The sequence below is a fragment of the Pseudophryne corroboree genome, chromosome 4, assembly GCF_028390025.1.
Source record: "Pseudophryne corroboree isolate aPseCor3 chromosome 4, aPseCor3.hap2, whole genome shotgun sequence".
In the NCBI taxonomy this organism is placed as follows: Eukaryota; Metazoa; Chordata; class Amphibia; order Anura; family Myobatrachidae; genus Pseudophryne; species Pseudophryne corroboree.
The window spans coordinates 93,730,581-93,746,571 of NC_086447.1; the positions used below are offsets into that span (position 1 = coordinate 93,730,581).

At 47.0% G+C, this 15,991-nt stretch overlaps 1 protein-coding gene across 8 annotated transcripts in view; it reads left to right on the top strand.

Moving 5' to 3' along the window:
* Positions 1-15,991, top strand: part of ITSN2 (intersectin 2) — a 398,370-nt gene that overhangs the window by 268,613 nt on the left and 113,766 nt on the right. For all 8 annotated transcript variants that reach the window (XM_063915271.1, XM_063915270.1, XM_063915272.1 and 5 more), the window contains 5 exons: positions 3,334-3,470; positions 7,541-8,001; positions 8,441-8,562; positions 9,514-9,692; positions 10,101-10,248. In XM_063915271.1, the coding sequence (XP_063771341.1) occupies positions 3,334-3,470; positions 7,541-8,001; positions 8,441-8,562; positions 9,514-9,692; positions 10,101-10,248 (1,047 nt within the window). The remainder of the gene's footprint in view (positions 1-3,333; positions 3,471-7,540; positions 8,002-8,440; positions 8,563-9,513; positions 9,693-10,100; positions 10,249-15,991) is intronic.

Consider the following 15,991-nt stretch of genomic DNA (forward strand, 5'->3'; position numbering starts at 1 on the left):
ACGCCAACTCGTTCCTAGGCAGGCTACGCTTTGTATCACCGCTTTCCATAAAAGGCACACAGCTGACAACCTCTTACGGAAACTGAGGAAGATCATCGCAGAATGGCTTACCCCAATTGGACTCCCCTGGGGATTTGTGACATCGGACAACGCCACCAATATTGTGCGTGCATTACATCTGGGCAAATTCCAGCATGTCCCATGTTTTGCACATACATTGAATTTGGTGGTGCAGAATTATTTAAAAAACGACAGGGGCGTGCAAGAGATGCTGTCGGTGGCCCGAAGAATTGCGGGCCACTTTCGGCATTCAGCCACCGCGTGCCGAAGACTGGAGCACCAGCAAACAGTCCTGAACCTGCCCTGCCATCATCTGAAGCAAGAGGTGGTAACGAGGTGGAATTCAACCCTCAATATATGCTTCAGGGGATGGAGGAGCAGCAAAAGGCCATTCAAGCCTATACAGCTACCTACGATATAGGCAAAGGAGGGGGAATGCGCCTGACTCAAGCGCAGTGGAGAATGATTTCAACGTAGTGCAAGATTCTGCAACCCTTTGAACTTGCCACACGTGAAGTCAGTTCAGACACTGCCAGCCTGAGTCAGGTCATTCCCCTCATCAGGCTTTTGCAGAAGAAGCTGGAGAGATTGAAGGAGGAGCTAAAACAGAGCAATTCCGCTAGGCATGTGGGACTTGTGGATGGAGCCCTTAATTCGCTTAACCAGGATTCACGGGTGGTCAATCTGTTGAAATCAGAGCACTACATTTTGGCCACCGTGCTCGATCCTAGATTTAAAACCTACGTTGTATCTCTCTTTCCGGCAGACACAAGTCTGCAGAGGTTCAAAGACCTGCTGGTGAGAAAATTGTCAAGTCAAGCGGAACGTGACCCGTCAACATCTCCTCCTTCACATTCTCCCGCAACTGGGGCTGTGAGGAAAAGGCTAAGAATTCCGAGCCCACCCGCTGGCAGTAATGCAGGGCAGTCTGGAGCGAGTGCTGACATCTGGTCCGGACTGAAGGACCTGCCAACGATTACTGACATGTTGTCTACTGTCACTGCATATGATTCTGTCACCATTGAAAGAATGGTCGAGGATTATATGAGTGACCATATCCAAGTAGGCACGTCAGACAGTCCGTACGTATACTGGCAGGAAAAAGAGGCAATTTGGAGGCCCTTGCACAAACTGGCTTTATTTTACCTAAGTTGCCCCCCCTCCAGTGTGTACTCCGAAAGAGTGTTTAGTGCAGCCGCTCACCTTGTCAGCAATCGGCGTACGAAGTTACTTCCAGAAAATGTGGAGAAGATGATGTTCATCAAAATGAATTATAATCAATTCCTCCGTGGAGACATTCACCAGCAATTGCCTCCAGAAAGTACACAGGGATCTGAGATGGTGGATTGCAGTGGGGACGAATTAATAATCTGTGAGGAGGGGGATGTACACAGTGAAAGGGGTGAGGAATCGGACGATGAGGAGGAGGTGAACATCTTGCCTCTGTAGAGCCAGTTTGTGCAAGGAGAGATTGATTGCTTCTTTTTTGGTGGGGGCCCAAACCAACCAGTCATTTCAGTCACAGTTGTGTGGCAGACCCTGTCGCTGAAATGATGGGTTTGTTAAAGTGTGCATGTCCTGTTTATGCAACATAAGGGTGGGTGGGAGGGCCCAAGGACAATTCCATCTTGCACCTCTTTTTTTCTTTCATTTTTCTTTGCATCATGTGCTGTTTGGGGACTATTTTTTTAATCTGCCATCCTGTCTGACACTGCAGTGCCACTCCTAGATGGGCCAGGTGTTTGTGTCATCCAGCGACCTCGGTGCAAATTTTAGGACTAAAAATAATATTGTGAGGTGTTCAGAATAGACTGAAAATGAGTGTAAATTATGGTTATTGAGGTTAATAATACTATGGGATCAAAATGACCCCCAAATTCTATGATTTAAGCTGTTTTTGAGGGTTTTTTGTAAAAAAAAACACCCGAATCCAAAACACACCCGAATCCGACAAAAAATTTTCATGGAGGTTTTGCCAAAACGTGTCCGAATCCAAAACACGGCCGCGGAACCGAATCCAAAACACAAAACCCGAAAAATTTCCGGTGCACATCACTAATATTTTCCCTTTGAAAACATAAAATCTTCTGAAGAACAGCAAGGTGTAATTGTGCTGATGTTGGGACAGCGGCAGAATAGACTCCGCACAGGGGTTACCAGTGATAGTGATCTACTGTTTCTATCTTAATACTCCAGGGTTTTTCTGGCCAGGGAGTTGACAAAGAGGAACTCACGGACAGTGGTATATTTATTTATTTATTTATTTATTTATTTATTTATTTTAGATGCATTTGGCAAAGGTTGCTTTGGGTGAGATGTATTAAATATCTCAAATTGGATCATCTCCCCCTTTGATCGCCTGCATACAAGCATTTTTCATCACCAGTATGTAGGGTGACTCACCTGGCAGGATAGCTCTCCTGATATAGAGCTGTCTCAGTGATGTATAATGTATAGACTTCAGGGTTTATGACCTGGGGGTCCAAATGGGCATAGGGCAAGCCGTGAGATTCCCCTCTCTGCGTCTGTATTTCACCCATTGTCGGGATTCCTGTGTCGGTCCCCTGAACGCCGGATTCCCGACAGCCGGTATATTGACTGCATCCCTTACCAAGCTACTGATTAATTTGTCTCCTTGTGCGGCATACAAAATGGCTGCCTACAATGTGTGCAGGTGCCAGGCCAGAGGGCTAATGTCACACAGGAATTTTTATTATAATGTGCAAAATCAAATGCGTTGGTACTTTGCAATTTATTTCAATAGGGAATGTTGAATGCTTTTATTACACTTGTTGTTTTGGATTTCTTTGGTGTGTTTTCTTGGGCCCTCAATGGGGTTGAGTGTGTGCGGATATCCTCCAGATGTCACTGTTGCAGCAAGGTGTGTATCAAAGGTATTTACTGACCGTTCCCTCTGGAAGCCGTTGTAGAGACAGCGCCACCTTCAGGCTATATTATAAAATTAGTTTACACATTTTTTGAACTTTTTCACCAAGAATTGCTTTGTGACCGTGACACAGGTGCAATCCCTTTTATAGAATTTAAAACAGAATTTAAAGGCAAAACAAATGCCACCTTTGCTGAGTAAGCCCAGCGTAATGCTGTGCGCAGGGAACCAATGTTTTACTCTGTCATACATTGTATGCTGTGTTTCTCTTCTCCTCATGTGCAGTCATGTCAGTGCATCTCACCAGGCACAGCTCTCCATCCCGTCCTCGTTCCATCTCCTGCGTTTACTCTCTCTCTGTCTGATCACTTGTTCCTCTTGATTAGGAGCTGAGAGAAAGTTACAACAAACAGCAGACGGCTCTTCACCAGCTGCAGAAAATCAAGCAAGACAAGCTGAGGGATGTGGAGAGCAAGAAAGCCGAGCTGGCGCAGAAAAAGAGGGAAGAGGAGGAGGCTGCAAGGTAACATGACTGACACATTATTATCCCCCCTTTTATGTACACCATTGTATGACTGACACATAATCCTTCACTACCCCCTCTTTACAGGAATTGTATGACTGACACATTATCCTGTCACCTCCTATATACACAGATTGTATGACTGACACATTATCCTGTCACCTCCTATATACAGGGTGTATGACTGACACATAATCCTTCACCACTCCCTCTTTACAGGAATTGTATGACTGACACATTATCCTGTCACCTCCTATATACACAGATTGTATGACTGACACATTATCCTGTCACCTCCTATATACAGGGTGTATGACTGACACATAATCCTTCACCACTCCCTCTTTACAGGAATTGTATGACTGACACATTATCCTGTCACCTCCTATATACACAGATTGTATGACTGACACATTATCCTGTCACCTCCTATATACACAGATTGTATGACTGACACATTATCCTGTCACCTCCTACATACACAGATTGTATGACTGACACATTATCCTGTCACCTCCTATATACACAGATTGTATGACTGCCGCATAATGCTTCACCCCCTATGTACAGGAATTGTATGACTGACACATCCGGTCACCACCTATATACAGGATGTATAACTGACACATTATCCTGTCACCACCTATATACAGGAAGTATGACTGACACATCCGGTCACCACCTATATACAGGATGTATAACTGACACATTATCCTGTCACCTCCTATGTACAGGATGTATGACTGCTACATAATCCTTCACTCCATATATACAGGAATTGTATGACTGACACATTATCCTGTCACCGCCTATATACACCGATTGTATGAGTGACACATTATCCTGTCACCACCTATATACACAGATTGTATGACTGCCACATAATCCTTCACCCCTTATGTACAGGAATTGTATGACTGACGCATTATCCTGTCACCTCCTATGTACAGGATTGTGCGACCGACACATTATCCTGTCACCTCCCATGTACCGAGATTGTATGACTGCCACATTATCCTGTCACCTCCTATTTACAGGATGTATGACTGCCACATAATCCTTCTCCCCCTATATACAGGAATTGTATGACTGACACATTATCCTGTCACCTTCTATGTACAGAGATCGTTTGACTGACACATTATCCTGTCACCTCCTGTGTACAGAGATCGTATGACTGACACATTATCCTGTCACCTCCTGTGTACAGAGATCGTATGACTGACACATTATCCTGTCACCTTCTATGTACAGAGATCGTATGACTGACACATTATCCTGTCACCTTCTATGTACAGAGATCGTATGACTGACACATTATCCTGTCACCTGTGTACAGAGATCGTATGACTGACACATTATCCTGTCACCTCCTGTGTACAGAGATCGTATGACTGACACATTATCCTGTCACCTCCTATATACACAGATTGTATGACTGCCGCATAATGCTTCACCCCCTATGTACAGGAATTGTATGACTGACACATCCGGTCACCACCTATATACAGGATGTATAACTGACACATTATCCTGTCACCACCTATATACAGGAAGTATGACTGACACATCCGGTCACCACCTATATACAGGATGTATAACTGATACATTATCCTATCACCTCCTATGTACAGGATGTATGACTGCTACATAATCCTTCACCCCTTATGTACAGGAATTGTATGACTGACACATTATCCTGTCACCTCCTATGTACAGAGATCGTATGACTGACGCATTATCCTGTCACCTCCTATGTACAGAGATCGTATGACTGACGCATTATCCTGTCACCTCCTATGTACAGGATTGTGCGACCGACACATTATCCTGTCACCTCCCATGTACCGAGATTGTATGACTGCCACATTATCCTGTCACCTCCTATTTACAGGATGTATGACTGCCACATAATCCTTATCCCCCTATATACAGGAATTGTATGACTGACACATTATCCTGTCACCTTCTATGTACAGAGATCGTTTGACTGACACATTATCCTGTCACCTCCTGTGTACAGAGATCGTATGACTGACACATTATCCTGTCACCTCCTGTGTACAGAGATCGTATGACTGACACATTATCCTGTCACCTCCTGTGTACAGAGATCGTATGACTGACACATTATCCTGTCACCTCCTGTGTACAGAGATCGTATGACTGACACATTATCCTGTCACCTTCTATGTACAGAGATCGTATGACTGACACATTATCCTGTCACCTCCTGTGTACAGAGATCGTATGACTGACACATTATCCTGTCACCTCCTGTGTACAGAGATCGTATGACTGACGCATTATCCTGTCACCTCCTGTGTACAGAGATCGTATGACTGACACATTATCCTGTCACCTCCTGTGTACAGAGATCGTATGACTGACACATTATCCTGTCACCTCCTGTGTACAGAGATCATATGACTGACACATTATCCTGTCACCTCCTGTGTACAGAGATCGTATGACTGACACATTGGGCCTAATTCAGTAAGGATTGCGAATTCTGCTAATTTGCAATTTTGCTAGCATGCTGGTCGCTGCCCATCACAGGGCAAGGCCGCCCAGCATGCTGTCCGCCGTCTCCCCCCTTCAACAAGCAGAAATAGAGGAAGCTTACAGCTGCCGCAGCTTAGCTGCGCCCGCAGGAGGCCCGCCCCCATGTTCCCGATTGCGGCGGCTGCATGTGATGTCACGCAGCCGACGTTTTCACGTCCCCGTTTGCGGCGCACTGCCCCCGCGACACTCCGTCTCTGCCCTGGAAACAGAGCGTTCCTGCCCCGCGATCGCCTCTGCCTGATTGACAGCCAGAGGCGATCGAATGAAGTGCGGGCGCATGCGCGATCCAACCTGAATTAGCCTCATTATCCTGTCTCCCCCTATCTACAGGAATTGTATGACTGACACCTTATCCTGTCACCTCTTATGTACAGAGATCGTATTACTGACACATTATCCTGTCACCTCCTATTTACAGGATTTATCACTGACGCATTATCCTGTCACCTCCTATATACAGGATTGTACAACCGACACATTATCCTGTCACCTCCTATATACAGGTTTTGTCACTGACACATTATCCTGTCACCTCCTATATACAGGATTGTACAACCGACACATTATCCTGTCACCTCCTATATACAGGATTGTACAACCGACACATTATCCTGTCACCTCCTATATACAGGATTTATCACTGACACATTATCCTGTCACCTCCTATATACAGGATTGTACAACCGACACATTATCCTGTCACCTCCTATTTACAGGATTTATCACTGACACATTATCCTGTCACCTCCTATATACAGGATTGTACAACCGACACATTATCCTGTCACCTCCTATATACAGGATTTATCACTGACACATTATCCTGTCACCTCCTATATACAGGATTGTACAACCGACACATTATCCTGTCACCTCCTATATACAGGATTTATCACTGACACATTATCCTGTCACCTCCTATATAATGGATTGTACAACCGACACATTATCCTGTCACCTCCTATATACAGGATTTATCACTGACACATTATCCTGTCACCTCCTATATACAGGATTGTACAACCGACACATTATCCTGTCACCTCCTATATATAGGGTGTATGACTGACACATTATCCTGTCACCTCCTATATACAGGGTGTATGACTGACACATTATCCTGTCACCTCCTATATACAGGGTGTATGACTGACACATTATCCTGTCACCTCCTATATACAAGATGTATGATGGACACATTATCCTGTCACCTCCTATATACAAGATGTATGACGGACACATTATCCTGTCACCTCCTCATATACAGGGTGTATGACTGACACATTATCCTGTCACCTCCTATATACAGGGTGTATAACTGACACATTATCCTGTCACCCCCTATCTACAGGAATAGTATGACACTTTATCCTGTCATCTCCTATATACAAGATGTATGACGGACACATTATCCTGTCATCTCCTATGTACAGAGATCGAATTACTGACACGTTTCGTACTATATGCCTGGCACAATGAAATAAATTAGGTTCTGTATCCAACAGGAAAGCCAAACAAGAAAAGGAGAATATGTGGAAGGAGAAGGTGAAAAGGGAAGAAGAGGAGAAGCAGAAACGACTGGAGGATGAGCGTCGGCAGGAGCAGTTGATCTTGGAGAATCAGCGTGCAGAGGAAGAGGCAGCCAGGCTTAAGGAGCGGGAGACCCAGCAGCAGAAGCTGGCTGAGGAAAGACAACGAGAGGAGGAAGAGAAAAGGAAGAGGGCAGAGATACAGCGGGAGGCAGAGCAGAGAAGGAAACAGGAGGAGGAGAAACGCAAGCAGGCACAGCTGAAAAAAGATGCAGAGGAGAAAAGCCGGGTGCAGGAGGAGGAGAAGAGAAGGAAGGACAGTAGTACCTCCAGGGACCCAGAGAGGCGCATCTCCAAACTCAACTTAGATGAGAAGTTTGCCGACAAGTTGAAATTTATTGGAGGGAGACACGGAAGCATTGACAAAGGCAGAGAAGGTAAACTAGATCGCACCTACTTAGTGTTTTCTGTTCAGACAGTCATACATGTTTAGGGGTGAAATTAAGCTCATTGCCGTGTAATAGCACAGTATACACATCGACCAACAAAAAATGTGGCCAAAATAACCAGCATATGATACCCTGCAGCTAGCCGTGCACACCAGCCTGTGCCCAGCACATAGCTAGTATGATTACAGCATGTGCCCAATCAGAGCCAAGCATTGTACCAGCTGATGAACCTAATGTTACCTGGCAGGAGTAGGGAGCAGCACAAAGAGCAGAGGGTGGCAGTTTTGTTGCCATGGTGACCTAAACATCACTAGTGATGAAACCTGGCTGACGTCCGTTTTCCTCCATGTTCTTGTGGCCACATGTACGGTGCATCTGGTGCAAAGGGCAGACCTTTGTAACGTGTCCTATTGCCTGTGCCTTTCAGCCACTGCTGTGGGAGCCTCTGAGACCAGAAAGTCCTCCGTGTTCGTGAACTACACAGCCCTGTATCCTTTTGAGGCCAGAAATGCAGATGAACTCGGTTTTAATGCCGGCGACATACTTCAGGTAAATGTCCTCATTTGAACATGTATAGTATAAATTACTGCTGAAGGCTCTTCTGGGGTTCATAAGCCTTCATAGTAGTTTCCCAAAGGCAAGAAGCAGTTTTTGCTCTAGCTTGTTTTTGTTCTGTGGGCATCTTTCAAAGCCGGGCTACCCACGGATAACTTTTTACATACATGCCGCTCCCCTGGGTGTGGAGCCGTGGTGGAGGTGCTACATATTCTCCAGGGCTACTAAGTTCCTTTTAAGAGTCCCAGACGAAAACCAGGGGGAGAGTGGGAAACGTATGGCGATCGGTACCAGCAAACTGCAGTTATGAGGGTCAGGAATTATTTGTTTGTCTTTTTTTTTTTTTCGTCCCTTTTTGGTCCTTTTTTATCTGTTTCACTTCCTGTACTTTAAATGCTCGTATGCTTTGCTGAATTTATTAAATAGTACAGGGTGTATAAACTACTTTTGGGACTGTTTACAGGCATGTATAAACCTAAATCTCATCTTCTGCAGAAAATGAGCAACTTCTATTTAGGAGAAGTGACTTCTGGGAAGTGATATATATATACAGGCCCGTGTAAACACTTGGGGATAGATTTATCAGAGCGTGGAGAGAGCTAAAGTACAAGCAATCAGCGTCTAACTGGCGTGTTTGAAACGGTGACGGGAGCTTATTCGTACTTTATCTCTCTCCACTTTATCTCTCTCCAAGCTTTGATAGTTCTAGCCCTTAGTTTTTAGAACATAGGACAAAGTAAGAGGATTGACCCAGAATACTTTATGATGATGCACATATGCAGATAAAACCACTCAGAAAAGTCGGTGTTCCTGTCCAGACACGCGTGCCGTCACAGTTCCGTAAACGCAGATTTGGCTAAGTAATGCCGGACCAGGGATCTAGGCGTTAGCGCCTTTAGGAACACTAAATTATTCAGGTAACTTATATTAGTCTCTTATCACCAGGTGGATGAGAAGAATACCGGGGAGCCCGGATGGCTTTATGGCTGCCTTCAGGAAAATGTGGGCTGGTTTCCATCCAACTATGCTGAAAGAATGCCAGAGACAGAGAAATCAGCGCTGTCTCCGAAAAAGGCCTTGCTGCCTCCCACCATCTCCGTGTCTGCTACCTCACCGCCTGCCAAGTAAGGCAAATGACGTTTGTTTTATGGTAATAATTCCCCTTATATGACGCATGGGGTAAAAAAGGCCCCGAACAGCAGAATGTCCCACAGTCTATAGCCAAGGGCTGTAATGTAGCTAACAGCATGCATAATTGACAGCCGTAGCTTGCATGCCCTGTAACTTAATCTGATGTCACTGTTCTCCTATATGGGAGTAATATTTGTAGCAGACAGCATGCATCACAGTGCTTCTCTCCCCTCAGTGTCTGAGATGTGCAAGGCTGAGGAGCACCACCCTCCAGAATAGCTCTCACTAACATAATGGGGTAGCCAATGTCCAGGATAGATTTAGTAGGCTTTTATACATATTAATGTCTAATTGCAACTTATCAGAGTGCAATATGTGGTTTAATGTTTTTAAATTCCCAGGTCGCTTTCACCAACTAAGCCCTCTGAGGGGGATATGGAGTATCAAAATCTACCTTTCTCCAGCCTTAGCGTGACCTCCACGTGGCAGAAAACCTCTGCATTTACCTCTTGCGTTTCCCCCGGCTCCATCTCTCCCATCCATGGTCAGGTAGGTGTCTCTGCATAGCTGTAACTTTATATCTTTCTTGTCTGCTGGAACTGTTGTACTTCTTTCTCGTATGAACGTGTAACTGTCAATGAAAGGATAGCAGGCTGGGCGAGGGAGTAACTGGGAGGATGTTAGTTGAGTCCTGTTTCAAGAAAGATTTATGTCCTTGTTCCTTCAACTACAGATGTGTCCTCATACATCTAGCCTCAGTACACCATGCAGCGCAGGTCCCATGTAACTCCGCGAACGCTTAGCGTCTTTTTTTTTTTTTTTGTGTTGCAAAAAATGCAGTGTGACAGGGATGCACGAGGAGACTGTGCTGATTCATTTGATATGCGACACCTGTAAATTGTGTGTGATTGAGCCTGTATACGGAGCAGAACAGAATTTGTGTTGGAAAAAAACAGCAGATGCTACATTGTTGCACTTTGGTGTATAGACTCAGAGACTAAAGGTGGGTACACACTGGCCGATATATCGGCCGTTCTCTTGAACGGCCGATATATCGCGGGTCCGTCGGCCAGTGTGTACGGGCGATACGTCTGTGAACTCCATCGTTCACAGACGTATTGCGTCGGCCCCGCTGCACAGCCTCACGCACAATATATGTACCGATTTATTGGCACATCGCTGTGTGTGTGTGTGTGTACGGGCTATCAGCCGGCCGCCCGTACACGTGCTGTGGCGGCTAGCGGTGATTGACAGCTGAACTGGGCGGGCGTGTGTACACCCCCGCCCAGTTCATGACGTCAGTCCCTGATGGATCGGGCAGTGTGTATGCACAGCACACTGCCCGATCCGTCCATAGATATATCTGCAGATCAATTGATCGGCAGATATATCTACCAGTGTGTACCCACCTTCAGTCCCCACACAGATATACAAGCAGGGCCGGTTCAAGGGCGCAGAGCGCCCCGGGCAGGAAAGGGGCGTGGCCTAATACAGGGGGCGTGGTGGGTCACGCCCCCTGTACATTGAAAGCGCCGCTTGAATGCTGAGCGGTGCGCGATGACGTCATCGCGCACCGCACAGCAAAAGGTCCTCTCCACGAAGAGAAACTAGACGCTATGCGTCTAGTTCCCTTCGTGGAGAGGACCTTTGCTGTGCGGTGCGCGATGACGTCATCGCGCACCGCTCAGCAGTTACTCTCCACGAAGGGAAACTAGACGCATAGCGTCTAGTTCCCTTCACAGGAGGCGCCGAGGACGGGGACGGCAGCGGGCAGCGGAGGCGGACGGGGGACACAGCGGGCAGCAGTGGCGGATCTTGCCACGGTGCGGCGCCCTCCGGATGGCGCCAGCGCCCTCCGGAAGGCGGCGCCCCGGGCAAAAGTCCTGCTTGCCCGTGGCAAGAACCGCCACTGTATACAAGTGTCCTATATCAATTAATCAGCACAGTCTTCTCGTGTGTAGTAGTTGTGTGGCATTGCATTGCGCTGTAACGAAGAAGAGTTTTTGCCAAAAAAGACGCCCGACCCTAAGAGATTCTCACGCGACCTGGCGTGCCAAGAAGGGCTGTTTGGCGTGACCGCAGCAAAGATATATGAAGACACATCTGTTAACAGGAGTTACAGTTTCTCTGACGTCCTAGTGGATGCTGGGAACTCAGAAAGGACCATGGGGAATAGCGGCTCCGCAGGAGACTGGGCACAACTAAAGAAAGCTTTTAGGTCACCTGGTGTGCACTGGCTCCTCCCACTATGACCCTCCTCCAAGCCTCAGTTAGATTTTGTGCCCGGCCGAGGTTGGATGCACACTAGGGGCTCTCCTGAGCTTCTAGAAAGAAAGTATATAATTAGGTTTTTTATTTTACAGTGAGACCTGCTGGCAACAGGCTCACTGCAGCGAGGGACTAAGGGGAGAAGAAGCGAACCTACCTGCTTGCAGCTAGCTTGGGCTTCTTAGGCTACAGGACACCATTAGCTCCAGAGGGATCGACCGCATGGAACTGGCCTTGGTGTTCGGTCCCGGAGCCGCGCCGCCGTCCCCCTTACAGAGCCAGAAGCAAGAAGAGGTCCGGAAAATCGGCGGCAGAAGACATCAGTCTTCACCAAGGTAGCGCACAGCACTGCAGCTGTGCGCCATTGCTCCTCATACACACTTCACACTCCGGTCACTGAGGGTGCAGGGCGCTGGGGGGGGCGCCCTGAGCAGCAATAAAAACACCTTGGCTGGCAAAAATACCACAATATATAGCCCCAGAGGCTATATATGTGATAATTACCCCTGCCAGAATCCATAAAAAAGCGGGAGAAAAGTCAGCGGAAAAGGGGCGGAGCTATCTCCTTCAGCACACTGGCGCCATTTCTCCTTCACAGATCCGCTGGAAGGAAGCTCCCTGGCTCTCCCCTGCAGTCTACACTACAGAAAAGGGTAAAAAAGAGAGGGGGGGCACTAAATTTAGGCGCAGTATATATAACAGCAGCTATAGGGGACATAACTCAGTTAGTCCCTGCATTATATAGCGCTCTGGTGTGTGCTGGCATACTCTCACTCTGTCTCCCCAAAGGGCTTTTGTGGGTCCTGTCCTCTGTTAGAGCATTCCCTGTGTGTGTGCGGTGTGTCGGTACAGCTGTGTCGACATGTTTGATGAGGATAATGATGTGGAGGCGGAGCAGATGCCTATAGAAGGGATGTCACCCCCTGCGGGGCAGACACCTGAGTGGATGGACTTATGGAAAGAATTGCGTGCACGTGTCGACTCCTTACACAAAAAATTTGACGACATGCCAAATGCGGGACAGCCGGCTTCTCAGCTCGTGCCTGTCCAGGCGTCTCAAAGGCCATCGGGGGCTCTAAAACGCCCGCTACCTCAGATGGCAGACGCGGATGTCGACACGGATACTGACACCAGTGTCGACGACGATGAGTCTAGTCTAATGTCCACTAAGGCCATTCGTTGCATGATTGAAGCAATGAAAGAGGTGTTACAAATTTCTGATATAAACCCAGGTACCACTAAAAAGGGTACAGGTTGAGTATCCCTTATCCAAAATGCTTGGGACCAGAGGTATTTTGGATATCAGATTTTTCCGTATTTTGGAATAATTGCATACCATAATGAGATATCATGGTGATGGGACCTAAATCGATGCACAGAATGCATTTATGTTTCATATACACCTTATACACACAGCCTGAAGGTCATTTTAGCCAATATTTTTTATAACTTTGTGCATTAAACAAAGTGTGTCTACATTCACACAATTAATTTATGTTTCATATACACCTTATACACACAGCCTGAAGGTCATTTAATACAATATTTTTTAATAACTTGTAGTATTAAACAAAGTTTGTGTACATTGAGCCATCAGAAAACAAAGGTTTCACTATCTCACTCTCACTCAAAAAAGTCCGTATTTTGGAATATTCCGTATTTCGGAATATTTGGATATGGGATACTCAACCTGTATTATGTTTGGGGAGAAAAAACTACCCGTAGTTTTTCCCCCATCAGAAGAATTAAATGAAGTGTGTGAAGAAGCGTGGGCTTTCCCTGATAAAAGATTGGTAATCTCTAAGAAGTTACTAATGGCGTTCCCTTTCCCACCAGAGGATAGGTCACGTTGGGAGACACCCCCTAGGGTGGATAAAGCGCTCACACGTTTGTCTAATAAGGTGGCACTACCGTCTCCTGATACGGCCGCCCTCAAGGAACCTGCTGATAGAAAGCAGGAGGCGATCCTGAAGTCTGTATATACACACTCAGGCATTATACTTAGACCAGCTATTGCGTCAGCATGGATGTGCAGTGCTGCCGCTGCGTGGTCAGATTCCCTGTCAGAAAATATTGACACCCTAGACAGGGACACTATTCTGCTAACCATAGAGCATATAAAAGACTCAGTCTTATACATGAGAGATGCACAGAGGGAGATCTGCCGGCTGGCATCTAAAATAAGTGCATTGTCCATTTCTGCTAGGAGAGGCTTATGGACTCGCCAGTGGACAGGGGATGCAGATTCAAAAAGGCACATGGAAGTTTTGCCTTATAAGGGGGTGGAGTTATTTGGGGATGGTCTCTCGGACCTAGTTTCCACAGCAACTGCTGAGAAGTCAGCATTTTTACCCCATGTTCCCTCACAGCCTAAAAAGGCGCCGTTTTATCAGGTACAGTCCTTTCGGACTCAGAAAAACAGGCGTGGAAAAGGCGGGGTAGGGAAAAAAGGCTGCAACAAACAGCAGGTTCCCAGGAGCAAAAGTCCTCCCCCGCTTCTTCCAAGTCCGCCGCATGACGGTGGGGCTCCACAGGCGGAGCCAGATACGGTGGGGGGCCGCCTCAAAAATTTCAGCGATCAGTGGGCTCGCTCACAGGTGGATCCATGGATCCTGCAAATAGTATCTCAAGGGTACAAACTGGAATTCGAGGCGTCTCCACCCCACCGGTTCCTAAAATCTGCCTTGCCGATTACTCCTTCAGACAGGGAGGCTGTGCTAGCGGCAATTCACAAGCTGTATTCCCAGCAGGTGATAGTCAAGGTGCCCCTACTTCAACAAGGACGGGGTTACTATTCCACACTGTTTGTGGTACCGAAACCGGACGGTTCGGTGAGACCCATTTTAAATTTTAAATCCTTGAACACATTCATAAAAAAATTCAAGTTCAAGATGGAATCGCTCAGGGCGGTTATTGCAAGCCTGGACGAGGGGGATTACATGGTATCCCTGGACATCAAGGATGCTTACCTGCATGTCCCCATTTACTATCCTCACCAGGAGTACCTCAGATTTGTGGTACAGGATTGCCATTACCAATTCCAGACGCTGCCGTTTGGACTCTCCACGGCACCGAGGGTGTTTACCAAGGTAATGGCGGAAATGATGATACTCCTTCGAAGAAAGGGAGTTTTAATTATCCCGTACTTGGACGATCTCCTAATAAAGGCGAGGTCCAAGGAGCAGTTGTTGGTGGGAGTAGCACTATCTCAGGAGGTGCTACACCAGCACGGTTGGATTCTGAATATTCCAAAATCACAGCTGGTTCCGACGACACGTCTACTGTTCCTGGGTATGATTCTGGATACAGTCCAGGAAAAAAGTGTTTCTCCCGGAGGAGAAAGCCAAGGAGCTGTCATCTCTAGTCAGAGACCTCCTGAAACCAAAACAGGTCCGGATCGCATCTTCAGATGCATCGCCTAATAACCCTGTCTCCAAGAACCAGGGTGTCTCTGCTGTGGTGGCTGCAGAGTGCATATCTTCTAGAGGGCCGCAGATTCGGCATACAGGACTGGGTCCTGGTGACCACGGATGCCAGCCTTCGAGGCTGGGGGGGCAGTCACACAGGGAAGAAACTTCCAAGGACTATGGTCGAGTCAGGAGACTTCCCTACACATAAATATTCTCGAACTAAGGGCCATTTACAATGCCCTAAGTCAGGCAAAATCCCTGCTTCTACACCAGCCGGTACTGATCCAGTCAGACAACATCACGGCAGTCGCCCATGTAAATCGACAGGGCGGCACAAGAAGCAGGATGGCAATGGCAGAAGCCACAAGGATTCTCCGATGGGCGGAAAATCACGTACTGGCACTGTCAGCAGTGTTCATTCCGGGAGTGGTCAACTGGGAAGCAGATACCGCGGCTGCGTTTGACGGCATGGCGGTTGAACGCCGGATCCTGAAGGAAAAGGGCATTCCGGAGGAAGTCATTCCTACGCTGATTAAAGCCAGGAAAGATGTAACTGCAAAGCATTATCACCGCATATGGCGGAAATATGTTGCTTGGTGTGAGGCCAAAAAGGC